We start from the raw sequence: 15,979 nt of genomic DNA, 5'->3' as shown, positions 1-15,979 counted from the left end.
TCTCACTGCTAGTCTCTACAAATTAACCTACTCTATAAAAATATTTTGTCACGTGTTTTACTTAAGATGTCTTCAGAGTTCATTCATAATATAGTTGTGTCAAAATGCCCTTCTTTAAGATTGAGTAATATCATATACACAAAGATTTTATTTGTTCCTTTGTCTATCCATGGACACTTGAGTTGAGTGGCTTCCTTTTTAATGCTTTCTTACTGTTGTAAACAGACCTTAGTAGATAGGGAAAAGACTTGGGCGTGATGTGTGTGTGTGTGTGTGTGTGTGTGTGTGTGTGTGTGTGTGTGTATGTGTGTGTGTTAAATTTTACTATGTACAAATAACAAATGATCCATCCTAATTTTTGTAAGACTTAAGTTTAGGTTGATAGCCATTCTGGAAACTCTAAAATCTTCTTGACCTCATGGAGTAAAAATAAGATATAAAAGTTATTGTTTCTATGTTAAAGATAAAAAGTCAAAACTCAGAGGGAGTGGGTAGCTTGTCCCAATGCAAGCATTACTATTAAATGGCAGAGCAGGATCTCAAAGTCAGGTCTCCCCACATCAAACCAACTGCTCTTTTCAGTGTGCCACACTGCCTCCTCCCCAAGAAAGTTTTGAATAATACTTTTTGTTGTTGTCATATAATGGCAAATATAAGATGGCATTTAGACTGAGGAATATTTCTGTCATTTTGTTTAGCATTTTTAATACAATGATTTTTCTTCTTCAACAGCCCTTAACTTCATCATCAACCCTTGGAAATACTGTCATATGGCTGGCTATAAACGAGAATGGTTTAAGCATTTTAGAACATAACTCCATGGTAAGATAAAACCCTAAAGTTCTATGTGAAAACCACTATTTCCATTGGTAGTATATTGCAAACAGAAAGGAATGATACTTTACCCTGATTTTTCTCATAATCAGAAAACACTCTAATACTATCTAGTGAGGACTCATTTTACAAATACAACCATGAGTACAATATTATCTTTTAAATAAGAGTAGTCGCCTAGCTACTTTGGAGGCCAAGACTGAGAAGATCATGATTCAAGACCAGCCTCATCAGAAAGTTCATGAGAGCCCTTCTTAACTGTGAGCTGGATACTATAGCACAGGTCAGTTATCCTAACTACAAAGGAAACCAGAGCAGGAGATCCTCTCAAACATAACCAGTGTAAGCGAGGCACCAGCGACTCATGCCTATACTCCTATCAACTCAGAAGGCTGAGATCCAGAAAACTGATGTTCAAAGCCAGCCCAAGCAGAAAAATCTATGGGATTTCTGTCTCCAAAATAAGCAGGGCAAGATGCAGAAGTGGTAGAGCACCAACTAAGCAAAAAGCCAAGCACATGTAAAGCCTTGAATTCAAACACCAGCACTGCCAAAAAACAAAACAAAATTCAGCACAAGAAAATGTTCAAGGCATGGCTCAACAGTAGAACATCTACCTATCAAACATAAGGCACTGAGTTCAAACTAATATACCAACTACATATGTGTATATATAAGTATATATGTGTGTGTACAAATAACACGTATACACACAGAGACAGAGAGATCTATTGCATATGAGGAAATATTAATATCCAGTGACTAAATTACAGCCAGTTGTATTGATGAGATTTTTTTTTTTTTTTGGCCAGTCATGGGGCCTGAACTCTGGGCCTGGGCGCTGTCCCTCAGCAACTCAGTTCAAGGCTAGCATTCTACCACTTGAGCCACAGTGCCACTTCTGGCTTTTTCTGCTTATGTGGTGCTGATGAATCGAACCCAGGGTCTCATGCATGCAAGGCAAGCACTCTACCACTGAGCCACCTTCCCAGCCTGAGATTTTTTTTTAACATGTTAGGACAATTGTTTCCTGTGTAAAATAAAAACTTACTTATCATAAAAGTACAAATTTGAATTACCAACATTTTAAGTTGTTCCATTGTTTTACCTTGGTTTCTATATCATAATTTCTATAACTTACCACAATATAACTTACCAGTTCATATACGAAATATATACAAAAACTTCGAGCTTTTCACATGATTAAAATTGAAATTAATTTAAAAACTATTCTTTTTTATGTTCATTATTTACCTGAAATTAGCATCATTTCATGTGTCAGGTAATTTTATAAACTTTTACTTTTTAAAATCTGGTGAGTAGAATTCTTTTTTGTTGTTGTTTTATGCTGGTATTGAAGCTTGAATTCAGGGTCTGGGTGCTGACCCTCAGCTTTTTTACTCTAGGCTGGTATTCTACCACTTGAGCTAGACCTCTACTTCCTAGAATTCTTACTTTCAAAAATGTATTAGGCTCTCTTTACTTCTGGCAATAGTAAGAGGTCACTAAAGAATTTTGGAAACCACTATATCCCATTAGTATTATAGTCAGTTTCCCCTTGTGAATTCTTAAATTCTTTTGTAGAAGTTTATTATGTTCTCAGAGTACAGTTTAGTTTTTGCAGGGACCACTTGAAGACATAATAAAAGCACTGACTTAAAGTCAACAAACAATTGCACACCAGTATCAAGTTCCTCAGTTAAGTAAAGAAGTTCCTTAGATCCCAGTAGATCTTGGAGACAGGAAATAGAGTCTTAGGGCTATAACTCTTAGGATTCAGAGCTGGAATGGTCTTCTCAAGCTTGCAAGCTATTAGTATGTTTTCAGGCTGTGTGTCTTTGAATTATATAGTTTAAGTTGTTTTAGAAACTTAGTGGCAAAAATATTAGTTACATATATGACAAAGAATAGATATTTTAATATAAACATGTATTGTATGCGTGTTTGTGTGTGTGTGTGTGTGTGTGTGTGTGTGTGTGTGTGTGTGTGTATGCATTCATGCCCATCCTGGGGCTTGAACCCCAGGCCTGGTGCTGTCCTTAGCTTTTGTGCTCAAGGCTAAGCTCTACCACTCGAGCCACAGCTTTACTTCTGACTTTTTGATGGTTAATTGGAGATAAGATTCTCATGGACTTTCCTGTCTGGATTGGCTGTGAACTTTGATCCTCAGGTTTCAGCCACCTGAGTAGCTAGGATTACAGACATGAGCCACTGGCACCTGGCTAAACATACGTCTTATAAAACATTAAGAAAATCATGGGGCTGAGAGTGTTGCTCAGTGTAGAGCATGTGCAATGTCCTAGGTTGGATCCCCAACTATCTCCCCTGAAAAAGAAAGAAAAAGTTATGAACATACTAATAGATAAATGGTCTAAAGCCATTTATGAAATTCAAATATTCGGTAATTTTTGCATATTAATTTCACTAGTAATTAAATAAATGCAGCTTCAAACAGTAAGAGTCTACTTTTCACAAATTACTGTGTAGAGATTTAAGAAAAATGTAATATATGGTGCTGGAGTGACTATTGTGCTGAGAATGTTAATGGGCATAAGCTCTTTAGAAGAGAATTGGGGAAAATTCCTCCAAATTGTCCTCACTTTTTAAAGCCAGCAATTCTTGCTTGTTTTATAACAAAAAAATTGTTGGTATTTGCATTATGAAGTTCGCCCAAAAATAGTAATTAACTTAGTAATACTAAAATGATTCACATATCCTGGTATAGAAGATTGATTAAATAAAGGATTGCCTACCGCCATTGAAAATGATGTTGCACAACTACAGTTGTTATCATAAGATGTGGATGATAAGTTGTCAGCTTAAAATAAAGCCCAGTGTTAAACAGTATACATAATTTATGGGCTGGGACGTAGCTCAGTGGCAAAGCGCTTGCCTAGCAAGTGCAATGCCCTGGGTTCGATCCCCAGTACCAAAAAAGAAAAGACAAAAAAAAAATACAGTTTAAAAAAAACAAACATAATTTATATGTATTTACACACATAATTTATATGTATTTATACAAAGAAATTGTATTATGTATACTGTTTATTATTATTGTGTATTATATATATAATCCATCTAAAAGGGTGAACCTTTTAAGCTTGCCAATATACTGTTTGACTATTTTTAGACCATAAAAAGAATCAGTTTCATATAACTCAACCTAACATAGAGAGATAGCTGAAAGACCATATGAAAATATATTAGCATTTTTTTCTATTGGAGTTTTTCCCAAATATTTTAATCATAAAGGTAGATAGATGATGCCTATAGAACATTAGTACCCTTACTATCAGTTTTAGATGATAATATATTTGATGTTAGAAAAAATTTTTTTACATCTTGCCCATAATTAATGTCAGCTTTTTTTTTTTGATCAGTTGTGGGGCTTGAACTCTGGGCTTGGGTGCTGTCCTTGCGCTCTTCAGCTCAAGGCAAGCACTTTACTGCTAGAGCCACTTCTGATTTTTCTAGTGGTTTATTGGAGATAAGAGTCTCACGGACTTTCCTGGCTGTGAACCGTGAGCTTCAGATCTCAGCATCCTGAGTAGCTAGGATTACAGGCATGAGCCACCAGTGCCCGTCAATATCAGCTTTTCAACAGAGATTCTTGTTTTCTTGTGGTGCTGGGGATTAATGGAAATATATTTATCATTTCTCATTTTTCTTTGAATGTAAATAGTATATAACATTTATTTTTCCTTTCTTTGAAGAGATTAATAGTCAGCTATTTATACAAAAGTCTGATGACCTTTGGAGGTTATCAAGATGATTTTATGATAGTCATTAATACAAATTCAAAAGACAAGCCAACGGAGAAATTACTGTTCGCCATGGCAAAACCCAAGGTGAGTGGAATCCTTTTGCCAACTTCTTTACATTATTTTTTGTTCATACTAAGGCAGTGATTGAGCAAAGACTGTTCCAGGTAAGAAAACAGATGTCACTTTAAACAATTTGCTGGCTTGTACTTGTTATACAGAGGGATATTTCATTGAGATGTTTCTTAATATTAAATAACTAGAGGTCAAAATCCTGGCTTACTTTAAGTCTTAGTCTTTCTTGTCTAATAAAATGGTATATACCAAGTATGGTGGCTTATGTCTGTAATCCTAACTACTCAAGAGGCTGAGATCTGGAGAGTTATGTTGGAGGCCAGCCAAGCAGGAAAGTTCATGAGACTCCATCTCCAAAAGAACCAGCAAAAGCAGCATATGTCTCAAGTAGTAGAGGATTAACTGAGCAAGTGAACCAAGTAAGCACCAGGCCCTGAGGTCAGACCTCAGTACTGACACTAAAAATGATATAATACTACCTACTTCTTTTTGCTTGTGAATTACATGAAGGAAGTTTATAAAGTAGATAGCCAAGTGCATATAATGTAACCCCTCTATATGGTATTTTCACAATTTTAAAAAAAAGAAAGATTCAAAACATATAGTCATTTCTTAGCATTTTGAAGACTGAAGTAGGAGAGTACAAGTTCAAGCTCAGTCTGGGTGGCATAGACCCTATCTCAAAAAAAAAAAAAAAAAAAAACAAAGAAGGGGAGGAAGGAAGGAAGGAAGGAAGGAAGGAAGGACATGCTTGAGGCCCTGGGTTTGATTCCTCAGCACCACATAAGCAAAAAGAAAAAAGCCAGAAGTGGCACTGTGGCTCAAGTGGTAGAGCACTATCTTTGAGCTTGAGCTGAAGAGCTGAGGGACAGCGCTCAGGCCCAGAGTTCAGGCCCCATGACCGGACCCAAAAAAAAAAAAATGGGCTGGGAAGGTGGCTCAGTGGTAGAGCGCTTGCCTTGCATGCATGAGGCCCTGGGTTCGATTCCTCAGCCCCACATATGCAAAAAGAAAAAAGCCGGAAGTGGCGCTGTAGCTGAAGTGGTAGAGCGCTAGCCTTGAGCTGAAGAGCTGAGGGACAGCGCCCAGGCCCAGAGTTCAGGCCCCACGACTAGACCCCAAAAAAAAAAAAAAGGAAAGAAAAGCCAAAGAAGTGAGATGTCAAAAAAAAATCAAGCAAGTGATTATTTAGGAGACTTAGAAGCCCATTTCAAAGGGCTCTTCCTCCAGCCATAAGCCCTTGAGTGAGAACTGCATATTAACCAGAGATTCCCCAGAAGAGCTCTATTTGCAAGAGTACATCTTGCAGTCTGTGAGTTAATCCTATCCAAACCATAAAACACTATTAGAAATAAAAGAAGAAAATTCCATCTTCAAAATCCCATTATGTCCATATGAAAGTTTGGAGCCAAGAGAATCTGTTTTGATGACATGAAGGGCTCTGGTTCTCCTGAGTCAATAAAATGGAAACCAGATCAGTCCGTGCAGATGTGAAATTGCCTCAGTTCTTCATTTAAATCCCTATGGAATTGCTCAAAAGAATGCTCTGCAAGGCAACCCAGATGTGTCCATTGAAAATATCCAGTGTAGTGTAGGCCCTGTGGTGGATCTTTCTCGGTATAAAATGGATTTTACTGTAATAAATATGAAGGATGGCAGTCAGTCAAGATTAGCAGGAGAGATTGTAGACATGGATTGTACATTGCTGAGTGAAGCCATGCTTTTGAAAATGAGGAAGCAAAGAAAAAGTGAGACAGAAAAGCCCAAGTGGAGAAAGAAAAATGAATGATAGCTTGGAAGGTGTGTTTAATTGGACATCACATGAAGAGTTTGGATTCTGTTTGACAGCTGCTCTCAGGTAACACATGAAGAGAAGGAATTGGCAGTGTCTACCAAGGAACTCAACACACATGGTGATAAACAAGATAGAGTCAACTAGAAAGCTTTGTGGAGCCATATTTTAAAGACAATGAGAGAAAGAGAAAGAGAAGGGAGAGAGAGATTAGCTTGCAAATTTTTCCTCATATTGAGATGGTTTGGAAAAAAAGAGAAGAAAATTGCTTGGGCAGACATGTAGGAATGTGAAATGTATTATGTAGATATGCCTGCAGAAGAAAGAAGAGAAGTTGGCTTCCTGCTCAAAACATTGATTTTGCTGTATTCCACCCAAAACTCCAGAGAATTTCTGGAAAATGATTTTTTTTTCCACTTAGACTTGCAATAGAAAGAGATTACATTAAGGAAGATGCTAATTTCTGTCCCTGTTAAAAAAAAAAAAGACAACAGCCTTATTAGAATGCAGTGTTTGCTACAAAAGGCAAGGAGCAGAAACTTAGATGCCAAAGTATTTTAGTTATTAATAGTTAAAGGTGGCATTGAATATTGATTTTGTTATCTTCTATAAATTGATTTATAAATCAGTTTTCTATTAAAAATATGTTTAAGTGACATTTTCCTAACACACAAAAGAGGAGTTTTATAATTAAAACATACTTGTTTGTTTGCTGTTTTCAACAAATCATGTAGTTTTTTTTTAACATTTCTAAGTAGTATAAGAGCTATTTTCTAACATGTAATTCTGATTTTAATGAAGGATAAAAAATTATTTTCCTAAAACTTTATCTTAAAATTGTTCCCTGAAAAGACAATGTCTTTAGCATCTGGAACTTTAAAAAAAATGGCAGATGTATTCCCTAATTAAGTCTATACTTAAGTAAAATCAGTTAGCCATGGAGTTTAAAAGATTATGGCATACTCAGTTTTGTTTTGTTTTGTTAGTTTTAATAAAGAGTTGATATGATACACTGACTTTCCTAACTCAAATATTTACAAATGTGAATTTAAGACAACTGACAAGAGTTGTATACTGACCAGCACTTTTCCTCACAGTGTCACTAATTTGGATGGTCTTGTTTGTTTGTCTTGCTGCTGGTACTAGGGCTTAAACTCCGGGTGTGGGTGCTGTCCCTAAGCTCTTTTGTCAAGGCTGGTGCTCTAGCACTTGAACCACAGTTCCAGGATCAACTTTTTGGAAATTAATTGGAGATGAGAGACTCAGGGACTTTACTGCCAGATCAGGCTTCAAACTGCCATCCTCAGATCTCAGCCTCAGCCTCTTGAGTAGATAGGATTAAATGTGTGACCCACCAGCCCCGGCTAAATTTTGAGATTTACTTTTTCTGCCAGTTGAGGTAATAGAAAAATGTACGGATACCTTGATAGTACTGAAGAGTAAGGACTTCATTGTTGGATTTGAAGAGAAAGGGAATCTTGGTGACTGGGTAGTTGCAAATGAGATGACTCAAGGCCAAGCCTTCACTCTTAAAATTGGTAAACTTCTCTGGTTTTCTTATTTTAGATTCTTGAAATCACTCTTTTGATCGCCAGTTACATCAACAATGCTTATCAGCAAAAGGCAGCGATTCACCACCTCTCTGCTCCAGCACTGCTCTCCACCAGGGCGCCCGGACCCCAAACTGGGACAGTAGGAGGCCAGCCCCTGCTGTCAGGCAGCAGACCCACCAAAGGCCCCACCTTACTCTAACGGCTCCAGAATCTGACTGTTCACTGCTTGTCCTCTGAACAGAGGCTGCAACCAAGTTTGTTTACATCCTGCCATTGTGGCACCCACATACCAGCATTCCAGACTTTAGCAATATGAGGTTACACTCTCTTAGCTGACTCTTAAATATTTGAATAACAATAAAACATAAATAAGATATTGGCCAAGCTTATTTTCTTAGATTAAATAGGTTAGAATTCTTCCCCCCTCGTCTTTTCTTCCTGGCCAAGAGAGACATCATGCTTATTTTTTTATTTTATTTTTTTTACATTTAAACATTCTGGCAGTGTTTAAAAGGAAAGTTCCAAACTCTCATTTGGTAAACCAGTTGATTATTTGGAAAAGCTCACTGCCAAATATGAAGGTTCTATGATTGAATGTGCTTTTAATTAATGAGATAGTGTTTGGAAAGGAGTGAGGTACTGTTATAAGAATAAATTTTTAGAGCAAGTGCAATAAAGTTTCAGGCTCTATGAATCATTACATGACAAAACAGGAGTTAGGTAACCAGACCCTGTGGGTATTAGAAAGTATACCTTGTCACCTTTGCTGACCACTGGAGTATAAAGTTTCAAGAGATACAGTGATTCCTGGCATTCCTTGGCTGTTGTCAGCATAGCACAAGTTCACTGGAATATTGCCCCACATTTCATTGCATTTGGTGCTAAGTCAACTTGACCTTGCTTTGTTAAATAATAGTATCTTTCAAAGAAAAGTCAGTTCATAAAGCTTTGCCTTTCATCTAGTCCTTCCTGATTATAGTGTGAAGATAAATCTCTCATTTTTGGGGTTGTTTGTTTGTTTGTTTGTTTGAGACAGGGTTTTACTTTGTATCCTAGACTAGCATTGAACTCACTATGTACCCCAGGCTGGCTTCAAACATCCTCCTGTCTTTGCCTCCTGAGTACAAGCATTACAGGCATGTCATTAAAAAAAAAAAATCTGGTTAGCAAATGCAAGGCCTCATATATACTAGGTTGGTACTCTACCACTGATCTCCAGCTCCAGCAAAAATATTTTTTTAAAGAAAAGTTTATGTCAGGTACTTGTGGTTCTCATACCTGTCACCATAGCAACTTTGGAGGCTTAGGTTCAGCGGATCAAAGTCAGTCCACCATAAAAATTCCATGACCCCTTCTCCAAAATAATTGGCAAAAAGCAAGGCTCAGAAGGGGGAGCTTCAGCAAGCAAACTTGAAGGGTGGGGCCTAAGATTAAATCTAAGGTAGTGCAAAGAAAAAGGAAGAAAGGAAGAGAAAAGGAAAAGAAGCAAATATTCTTCCCACAAAGGAAGTAAAATTTTAATTGAAATTAAATTGAAATATATTACTTTACTAGGTTACATAAGTGGTCAGTATATTCCAGTGTGTGTCAAAATGGTGTAATTAGTATTCATGATAAAAATGAAACTGTGATAAGTCATGAAAATTATAGAAATGTTTAATAGTAATCATGAATATCCTTAATTTATGTGTAGAATATTTGTATTTATTTTTGGATATGTATGTGTCACTTTGTGTGTCTTATTTTTTAACCCGTTTGAGAAAAATACTAGCTGCTGAGTTAATTTCTTGTCAGAACCTTCATATTTTCTTTGCTGTTTTCTCACTGTGGCAATGTATTGTTCACTAAGCCTTTTAAAAGTCAGCCTTGAAGGAACAGAGCCAAGAAATACATTGCCCAAGTAATAGTGTGTATTATTGGCAATGATAAGATTTCTTAAAACATATAGAAATGAATTTCCCTTAACTATTTCCCCTATAGTTTTTGAGCCATAATCACTCACTGAGTAAACAAATATGTTTTTGAGAATAAACTGATAACAAATGTGGAAGAACTCTCAGAGGAGTCTTTTGTCTGTGATTAAGTAGCATTCCAGAGCTCCCAGAAATCCATTTCATAGTCATTAGCTGGTGAGCCAGAGGTTTTGCAAGGCTGTTAACTATGTGCAAAAATTTTATTCTCAGGCAATAGTTTATTCACCATCTAGTGAGCCCTTCTACCTTTTCAAACCCTCTAACTTAAAAACTAAGTTGTGAAGGCATAGCTCAAACCGTAGTACCTTAGACTTGGCATTTAGTTTTGATAGAACTAAAATAAAATATTTTGATGGAAAGAAATCAATTTTCTGTAACTGATGATGTGAAAATTTTTTCTTTTCTATAGCCATTTAAAAATTCAAAGTATGTTATTCAAGAGAATGTTTGATGTTTAATTGTAATATTTGTCTCCTATCATTTTCTTTCCTTTCAATCATAATAAATGATTTACAAAACCCAACTTTGAGCATTATCTTTTGAATAATCTTCAAGAAATACCTAATGTTTTCATTGTCAAAAGCTGAGGTGTACTTTGATGAAAATGGTAGTTATAACTCTTCTTCTTTGATTCATGCTTTGTCTTTGGCATTTCTTTGTTTTATCCATATAAAAAGAACTTGTTTGGGCGGATTGAAACTTTAATACATATGTATGCACATAATATGTATATACTATATAAACAAAATCATGTTTTCCAATGATTTCTATTAATAAACTCCTTAAGAGAACTTATTTCTCTCAGATCAGTTTAATGGATTATGTTCAGAATTTTTATTTTAAATATTCTGAAGTGTATATGTAAAGTAAAATATTGTCATCGCTTGGAAATGAATTTAACTCTGTTTCCAAGAGTAGTTAATCACAATATTTTAGGAAACTGTTCCAAAAATGTATTTATAAATGAGATGTTTGGGAATTTTTTGTCATAGGAAAAAAATACTTAGATTCTTAGAACAGTGCATAAACCATAATTGAACTGAAGTGTAATCCTTCTAGTAAAAGGATGTACCTGTTCCTGGGATGCTAAGAACACATTTCCCTCATACACCTTCCTCTCAGATTCCTTGGAATCCACCCTCCTTAAGGCTGCTGGACCCTGGATTGATTCTGTGGAGAAGAGGCTCCAGCAGTGTGGGGGTGGGGGAATTGAGCAGGAAGAAGGGTTGAGGAGGTTTCCACATCTCCCCCACTCTCTTTTCCCTCAAAGAGGGAAGAGATTTGACTAACAGAAACTTCGTCCTTCAAATTTCAAATTAAGGTAAGTTTACACATAGATATTTAGGGTAAAGTAATATATGTCCATTTCACAGTGGTACCAAGAAACAGATTCTTGAGGATTTAACTGGAAAGGTTGGTCCATCAATATTAAGCACGATCAGGAGGCTTGAGTGAAGTGGTGAGATCTACACTAGCTCTAAACTGTGGTTTTATTGTTGAATTTAATCTTGCCTAAATTAATCATAGTGATTCTAGAGCTACCTTTACAATCATCACCAATCCCAAACTCATCATTATATGGCTTTCTAATTACTTTATAATTCAATAATAGTAAGCAAGGAATATCAATTAGCAAAAGAAACACCTATTAGCAAATAACTACAAAGTAAGACACAAATATTCATCGCAGTATTTGAATATGGAGTACCCTTCCTTCTAGTGCTTTGCTAACATAACCTAATAAATGGTGGTAGAGAGGGAGGGAGGATGGGGAAGAGAGAAAGCTTTCTAAAGAACTGCCAGGTTTGTGTTGTGGTTTTCTGACATTCAGATAACCCTTTGTCAGTAGTCACAGTGTTTAGGGAAAGGTAACTCTCTATGTGGCTCTTAATAAATCCCCTAAGAACTGAATGCTGTGTAATAGAGTCAGTGGCTTTGAATTACTGGCTTGAATTTTCAGAAAGCACTATCAAATTCTGGTAAGAGTTGCCTCTATCAGAAAGTGTATGGAAAGTGTATAACCTCATAAGAGCTTGTGAATTCTCATTCTCCCCTCACCCTTATGACACTTATGCCAAGCCTCCACTGGTCTATTAAAATATCTTTGTTGTAGTTGTTGGTGGTGGTCATAGGGCTATCCACTCAGCTCTTCAGCTTAAGACTAGTGCCACTTCCAGCTTTCTGGTGGTTTATTGGAGACAAGAGTCTCACAGACTTTCCTGCCCGGGCTGGCTTTGAACCGTGATCCTCAGATCTCAGCCTCCTGTGTAGCTAGGATTACAGGTGTGAGCCACCAGCACCCGGCATAATATTTTTTTAAGGTTGCCAGTGATCTAACTGCAGAGTATGGTCCAGGTGTCCTGGATGTTATCTAAACTAACCATGCCCTCCATGCCTGGTTCTCAGTCTCTGTGCCCCCAAGAGTTGGTTAGTGGGAACATTAGCTCATCATACAAGAGAAGCATTTTTCTCCCTTTTTCTTCAGGCCTTACTCTACAGTCTAGTAACTATATTGAACAGCCTCTTTTTACTATAATTTCCAAACATTTGATGTGAACTAACTTAGATGAAAGTGAGAAAGACCTTTTTCCCACAAAGATACTAGAATATTTCATATAATCAAAGGGAGAGCTGAACAATGAAATCATAGTAAGGATGCACCTTTGGGACAGCCAGAACCATGAGATGTGTGCCAAGACACCACGCTGATGCACATCTGTTTTGTGTTCTCCACAAAGTGACATTCTTCACTTAACAGAGCCTATGCTAATCTCTTAAAAAGCAGGAGAAGCTTGCTTTTCCCAATTCTAATTTGAAAAAATTCCAAGGAAAGACTCTGATGAACACAAATCATGATAGGTGTTCACTCAGGGCCACCTCAAACTTAACATCATGCAAATGCCTTTTGATAAAAAGAAAATCTCCAAATGTAACATGAAACCATGCAAGTTATAGTCAGGATACATTTGTAATGGATATGGGTTAAATATACATGTTAAAGTAAGGATGTTAATGAACTTTACAATCCCAAATCTTTTTTTTTCTTCAATTTTTTAGTGTTGTTATAAAGGTGACGTACTGAGGGGTTACAGTTACATAAGTCAGGTAAAGAGTATATTTCTTTTAGGACAATGTCTATCCCTTCCCTTTCTCTCTCCCAGTTTTTCCCTCCCATCTCCACCCACTATAATCCCAATACTTAAAACACTTTGTTAAAGCACGTCAAAATGTTTAATGGTTATTTTGGGGGCTGACATTTCATCCAGTTTCTTTTTTTATACACTTCTTTTTCCTACAAGAAGCTTATATAACCTTGAAAACAAAGAGAAAAAAATATAAAACTTTTGTCACTTTCCTGGCTATTGTTTAATATCCTCCTTATGGTTTTCTAGGCTCCAAGAAAATAACGTTCATGCAGCTGCAAAAAATTATCTCACTCCAACTCAGGTCTAGTCACGGCACAATTCTATTTTTAAATTTTATTTGGCTTCATCCAGACACAATGGCTCATGCCTGGAATCTTAGGTACTCAGGAGGCTGAGATTGGGAAGATCATTGTTGAAGGCCAACCTAGGTGAAAAAGAGTTTCCAATTCCATCTTGATAAAAATTCAGCATGGTGGTGTGGGCCTATCATCCCAGCTATGACAGAAATCATAAAGTAGAAGGATCTTGGTCCAAGTGCCTACTCTGGTAAAAAGAGAACTCAGCCTTTACTTTTCCTGTAACTAAGGCTCCCTCCAAGTACATATCTGGTATCCAAACAGTTACATTCTTAAAAAAAAAAAAAAAAAAAAAAAAGTACTGTGTCTACTACATAGCATGTACTTGGTAAAAAACAACCACCACAACAAAACCCAGATGCCATTCTTGTTAAAAGACCAACAGGAATTCCTTGCAAGCATACAAAGGATTCTAAAGGTCCAGAACCAAAATCATAATTCATTACAATCTGTTCCATGTTAGTTTATGCACTTGCAGCCTGGTTAGTATCGAAATATAGATGTTAATTCAGTGAGAGATATTTCAGCCTCTTTTAAAATCATCTTTATTCCCCCTGAACTGCATTCTCATTACATTCTTTTCCATGTGCAACTGTAGCCTTCTCTGCCTCCCAACTATACCAAAGGGCTCACAGAATTTCTTTATGTTGCAAAAACTTTGTCTTCCATCAATCAAATTGCCTCATTCCTGGGAATGGACTCCTTAATGGGTCTTTATTCCAAGTCACCATGCAGACTGAGGACGCTCTCAATGGTAGAACATTTGCCTCGCTTTGCAGGAGGCCTTGAGTTTGATCCCCAGCACTGCAAAGAAAAAAATACTGACCTGCAGTTTATCACATAACAATAAAGTACCTGCAATGTGTGCCTATAATGTGTCACACATTTAAGTTGTGCTTTGCATTTATTTATCTCATTTAAAATTCCTAAGCATTTCCTTTAACAGAATCAGAAAGTAAGGTTCAGATAAGTAATTTACACAATGTGGCAATATTGCAACTTGTATGGCTGAGTCAGGAATCTAGGTGTTCTTCCTTCCTTTCTGCCTCATTCTTTCCTTCATTCCTCCCTCCCTCTCCCTTCTCTCCATCTTTCCCTCTCTTTCTTTTTAGTATCTTACTGTGTAGCCCAGCCTGGAATTCAATATTAGTCCATACTGGCCTTGAACTTTCCATCCTCCTGCCTCAGATACCACATCCTACTGAATCTAAGATCCATTTTCAGATCTTTTCTTAAACATTACGGTATTAAAAAAAAAACAAAACCTAAATCGAATGTTAGAGGGTTGGAGAGAATCTTCAAATATTCAGGGCATCTCAAATAAGAGTGTCTGGGTCTACCCAGCATTCAAACACAGATCAAATACAGTAACTGCCAAGAATCTTTCACTAACACTTACAGACATAATTCGGTATTTCTGTTCTCAGGTTAGTTTTTTTTTTTTTCCCCGCCCACTCAGGTTAGTTTTGTACCTCTTCTGCAATAGCTTATATCACTCATCTCAGATAATGATATAATTAACTGTCCATCTTTCTCACAGGTTAGGATCTTGTCTTCTCTACATTTTACCCTGTGTAACTAAATCCTTTCATATATTAATAACCTAATGTTTGTTATTGATTTAAAAATTCTTAGAAATCAAACAAAAATTTGCACTCATGAAGTATATAGATGTACATGCCTCACTAACTTATTAATAAATAATATGTCACTGCTGCATATAACATAATACAAGTAAACATTCAGAAAGTTGAAAAACATTAAAATCACATGCCTTATTTTCAGTTTTAAGGCTTAGTCTATGTTTTTAGTTAATTCCTAGAACTTCCATTCCTTAATTCTGGCTATGTGACAGAAAAGTAAAATATGAGAAAAAGCAGAGACTCCTGCACGTAGTTGGTACTCAACAAGAACATTCCTTCAGAGTAAATGCATTTATATTTCAGAGTAAAATCCATTCTGTTGGGCTGAAGGTAGAGGCTTGGGGAACGGAGGGTGCGGGGAGTGGGATGAAGGGCTTCTCCCAAAAGGAGACTTTTTTTTTTGCCGGTCCTGGGACTTGAACTCAGGGCCTGGGCACTGTCCCTGAGCTTCTTTTGCTCAAGGCTGGCACTCTACTCCTTGAGCCACAGTGCCACTTCAGGCCTTTTCTGTTTATGTGGTACAGAGTAATCGAGCTCAGGGCTTTAAGCATGCTAGGCAAGCACCCTACCGCTAAGTCACCTTCCTCTGCTTTGTACACCTTCCTCTGCTTTGTATGCCTCCGCCCTTGGAGGGACTGAACTCTAAAATTCAGCTTGGCTAAGCAAAAATATTTTTTCACAAAATAACACTTCGAAGCCAGGCACAGTTGCCTTTAGGTCCCACATTTGTAACTACTGAAACCTTACTGTTTTGCCTTGCAGGGGTTGAGGTGTGAGACTGGAAAAGGAATGTCGAGAACTACATTTCCCACAAGGCCATTTCCGCACGCAACGACCGCTAGAACG

At 37.0% G+C, this 15,979-nt stretch overlaps 1 protein-coding gene across 2 annotated transcripts in view; it reads left to right on the top strand.

Annotated features, from left to right (window-relative positions):
* The window catches only part of Plekhh2 (pleckstrin homology, MyTH4 and FERM domain containing H2), a 107,252-nt gene extending 96,741 nt beyond the window's left edge, over nucleotides 1-10,511 (top strand). For both annotated transcript variants that reach the window (XM_042675494.1, XM_042675493.1), the window contains 3 exons: nucleotides 733-822; nucleotides 4,548-4,682; nucleotides 8,029-10,511. In XM_042675494.1, the coding sequence (XP_042531428.1) occupies nucleotides 733-822; nucleotides 4,548-4,682; nucleotides 8,029-8,214 (411 nt within the window). In that variant the 3' untranslated portion in view covers nucleotides 8,215-10,511. The remainder of the gene's footprint in view (nucleotides 1-732; nucleotides 823-4,547; nucleotides 4,683-8,028) is intronic.
* Nucleotides 10,512-15,979: the final 5,468 nt, after the last annotated feature.

This window comes from Dipodomys spectabilis, unplaced genomic scaffold (assembly GCF_019054845.1).
Source record: "Dipodomys spectabilis isolate Male_0828 unplaced genomic scaffold, ASM1905484v1 ptg000026l, whole genome shotgun sequence".
NCBI classification, from domain to species: domain Eukaryota; kingdom Metazoa; phylum Chordata; class Mammalia; order Rodentia; family Heteromyidae; genus Dipodomys; species Dipodomys spectabilis.
This window is presented reverse-complemented; position numbering and strand designations above follow the sequence as displayed.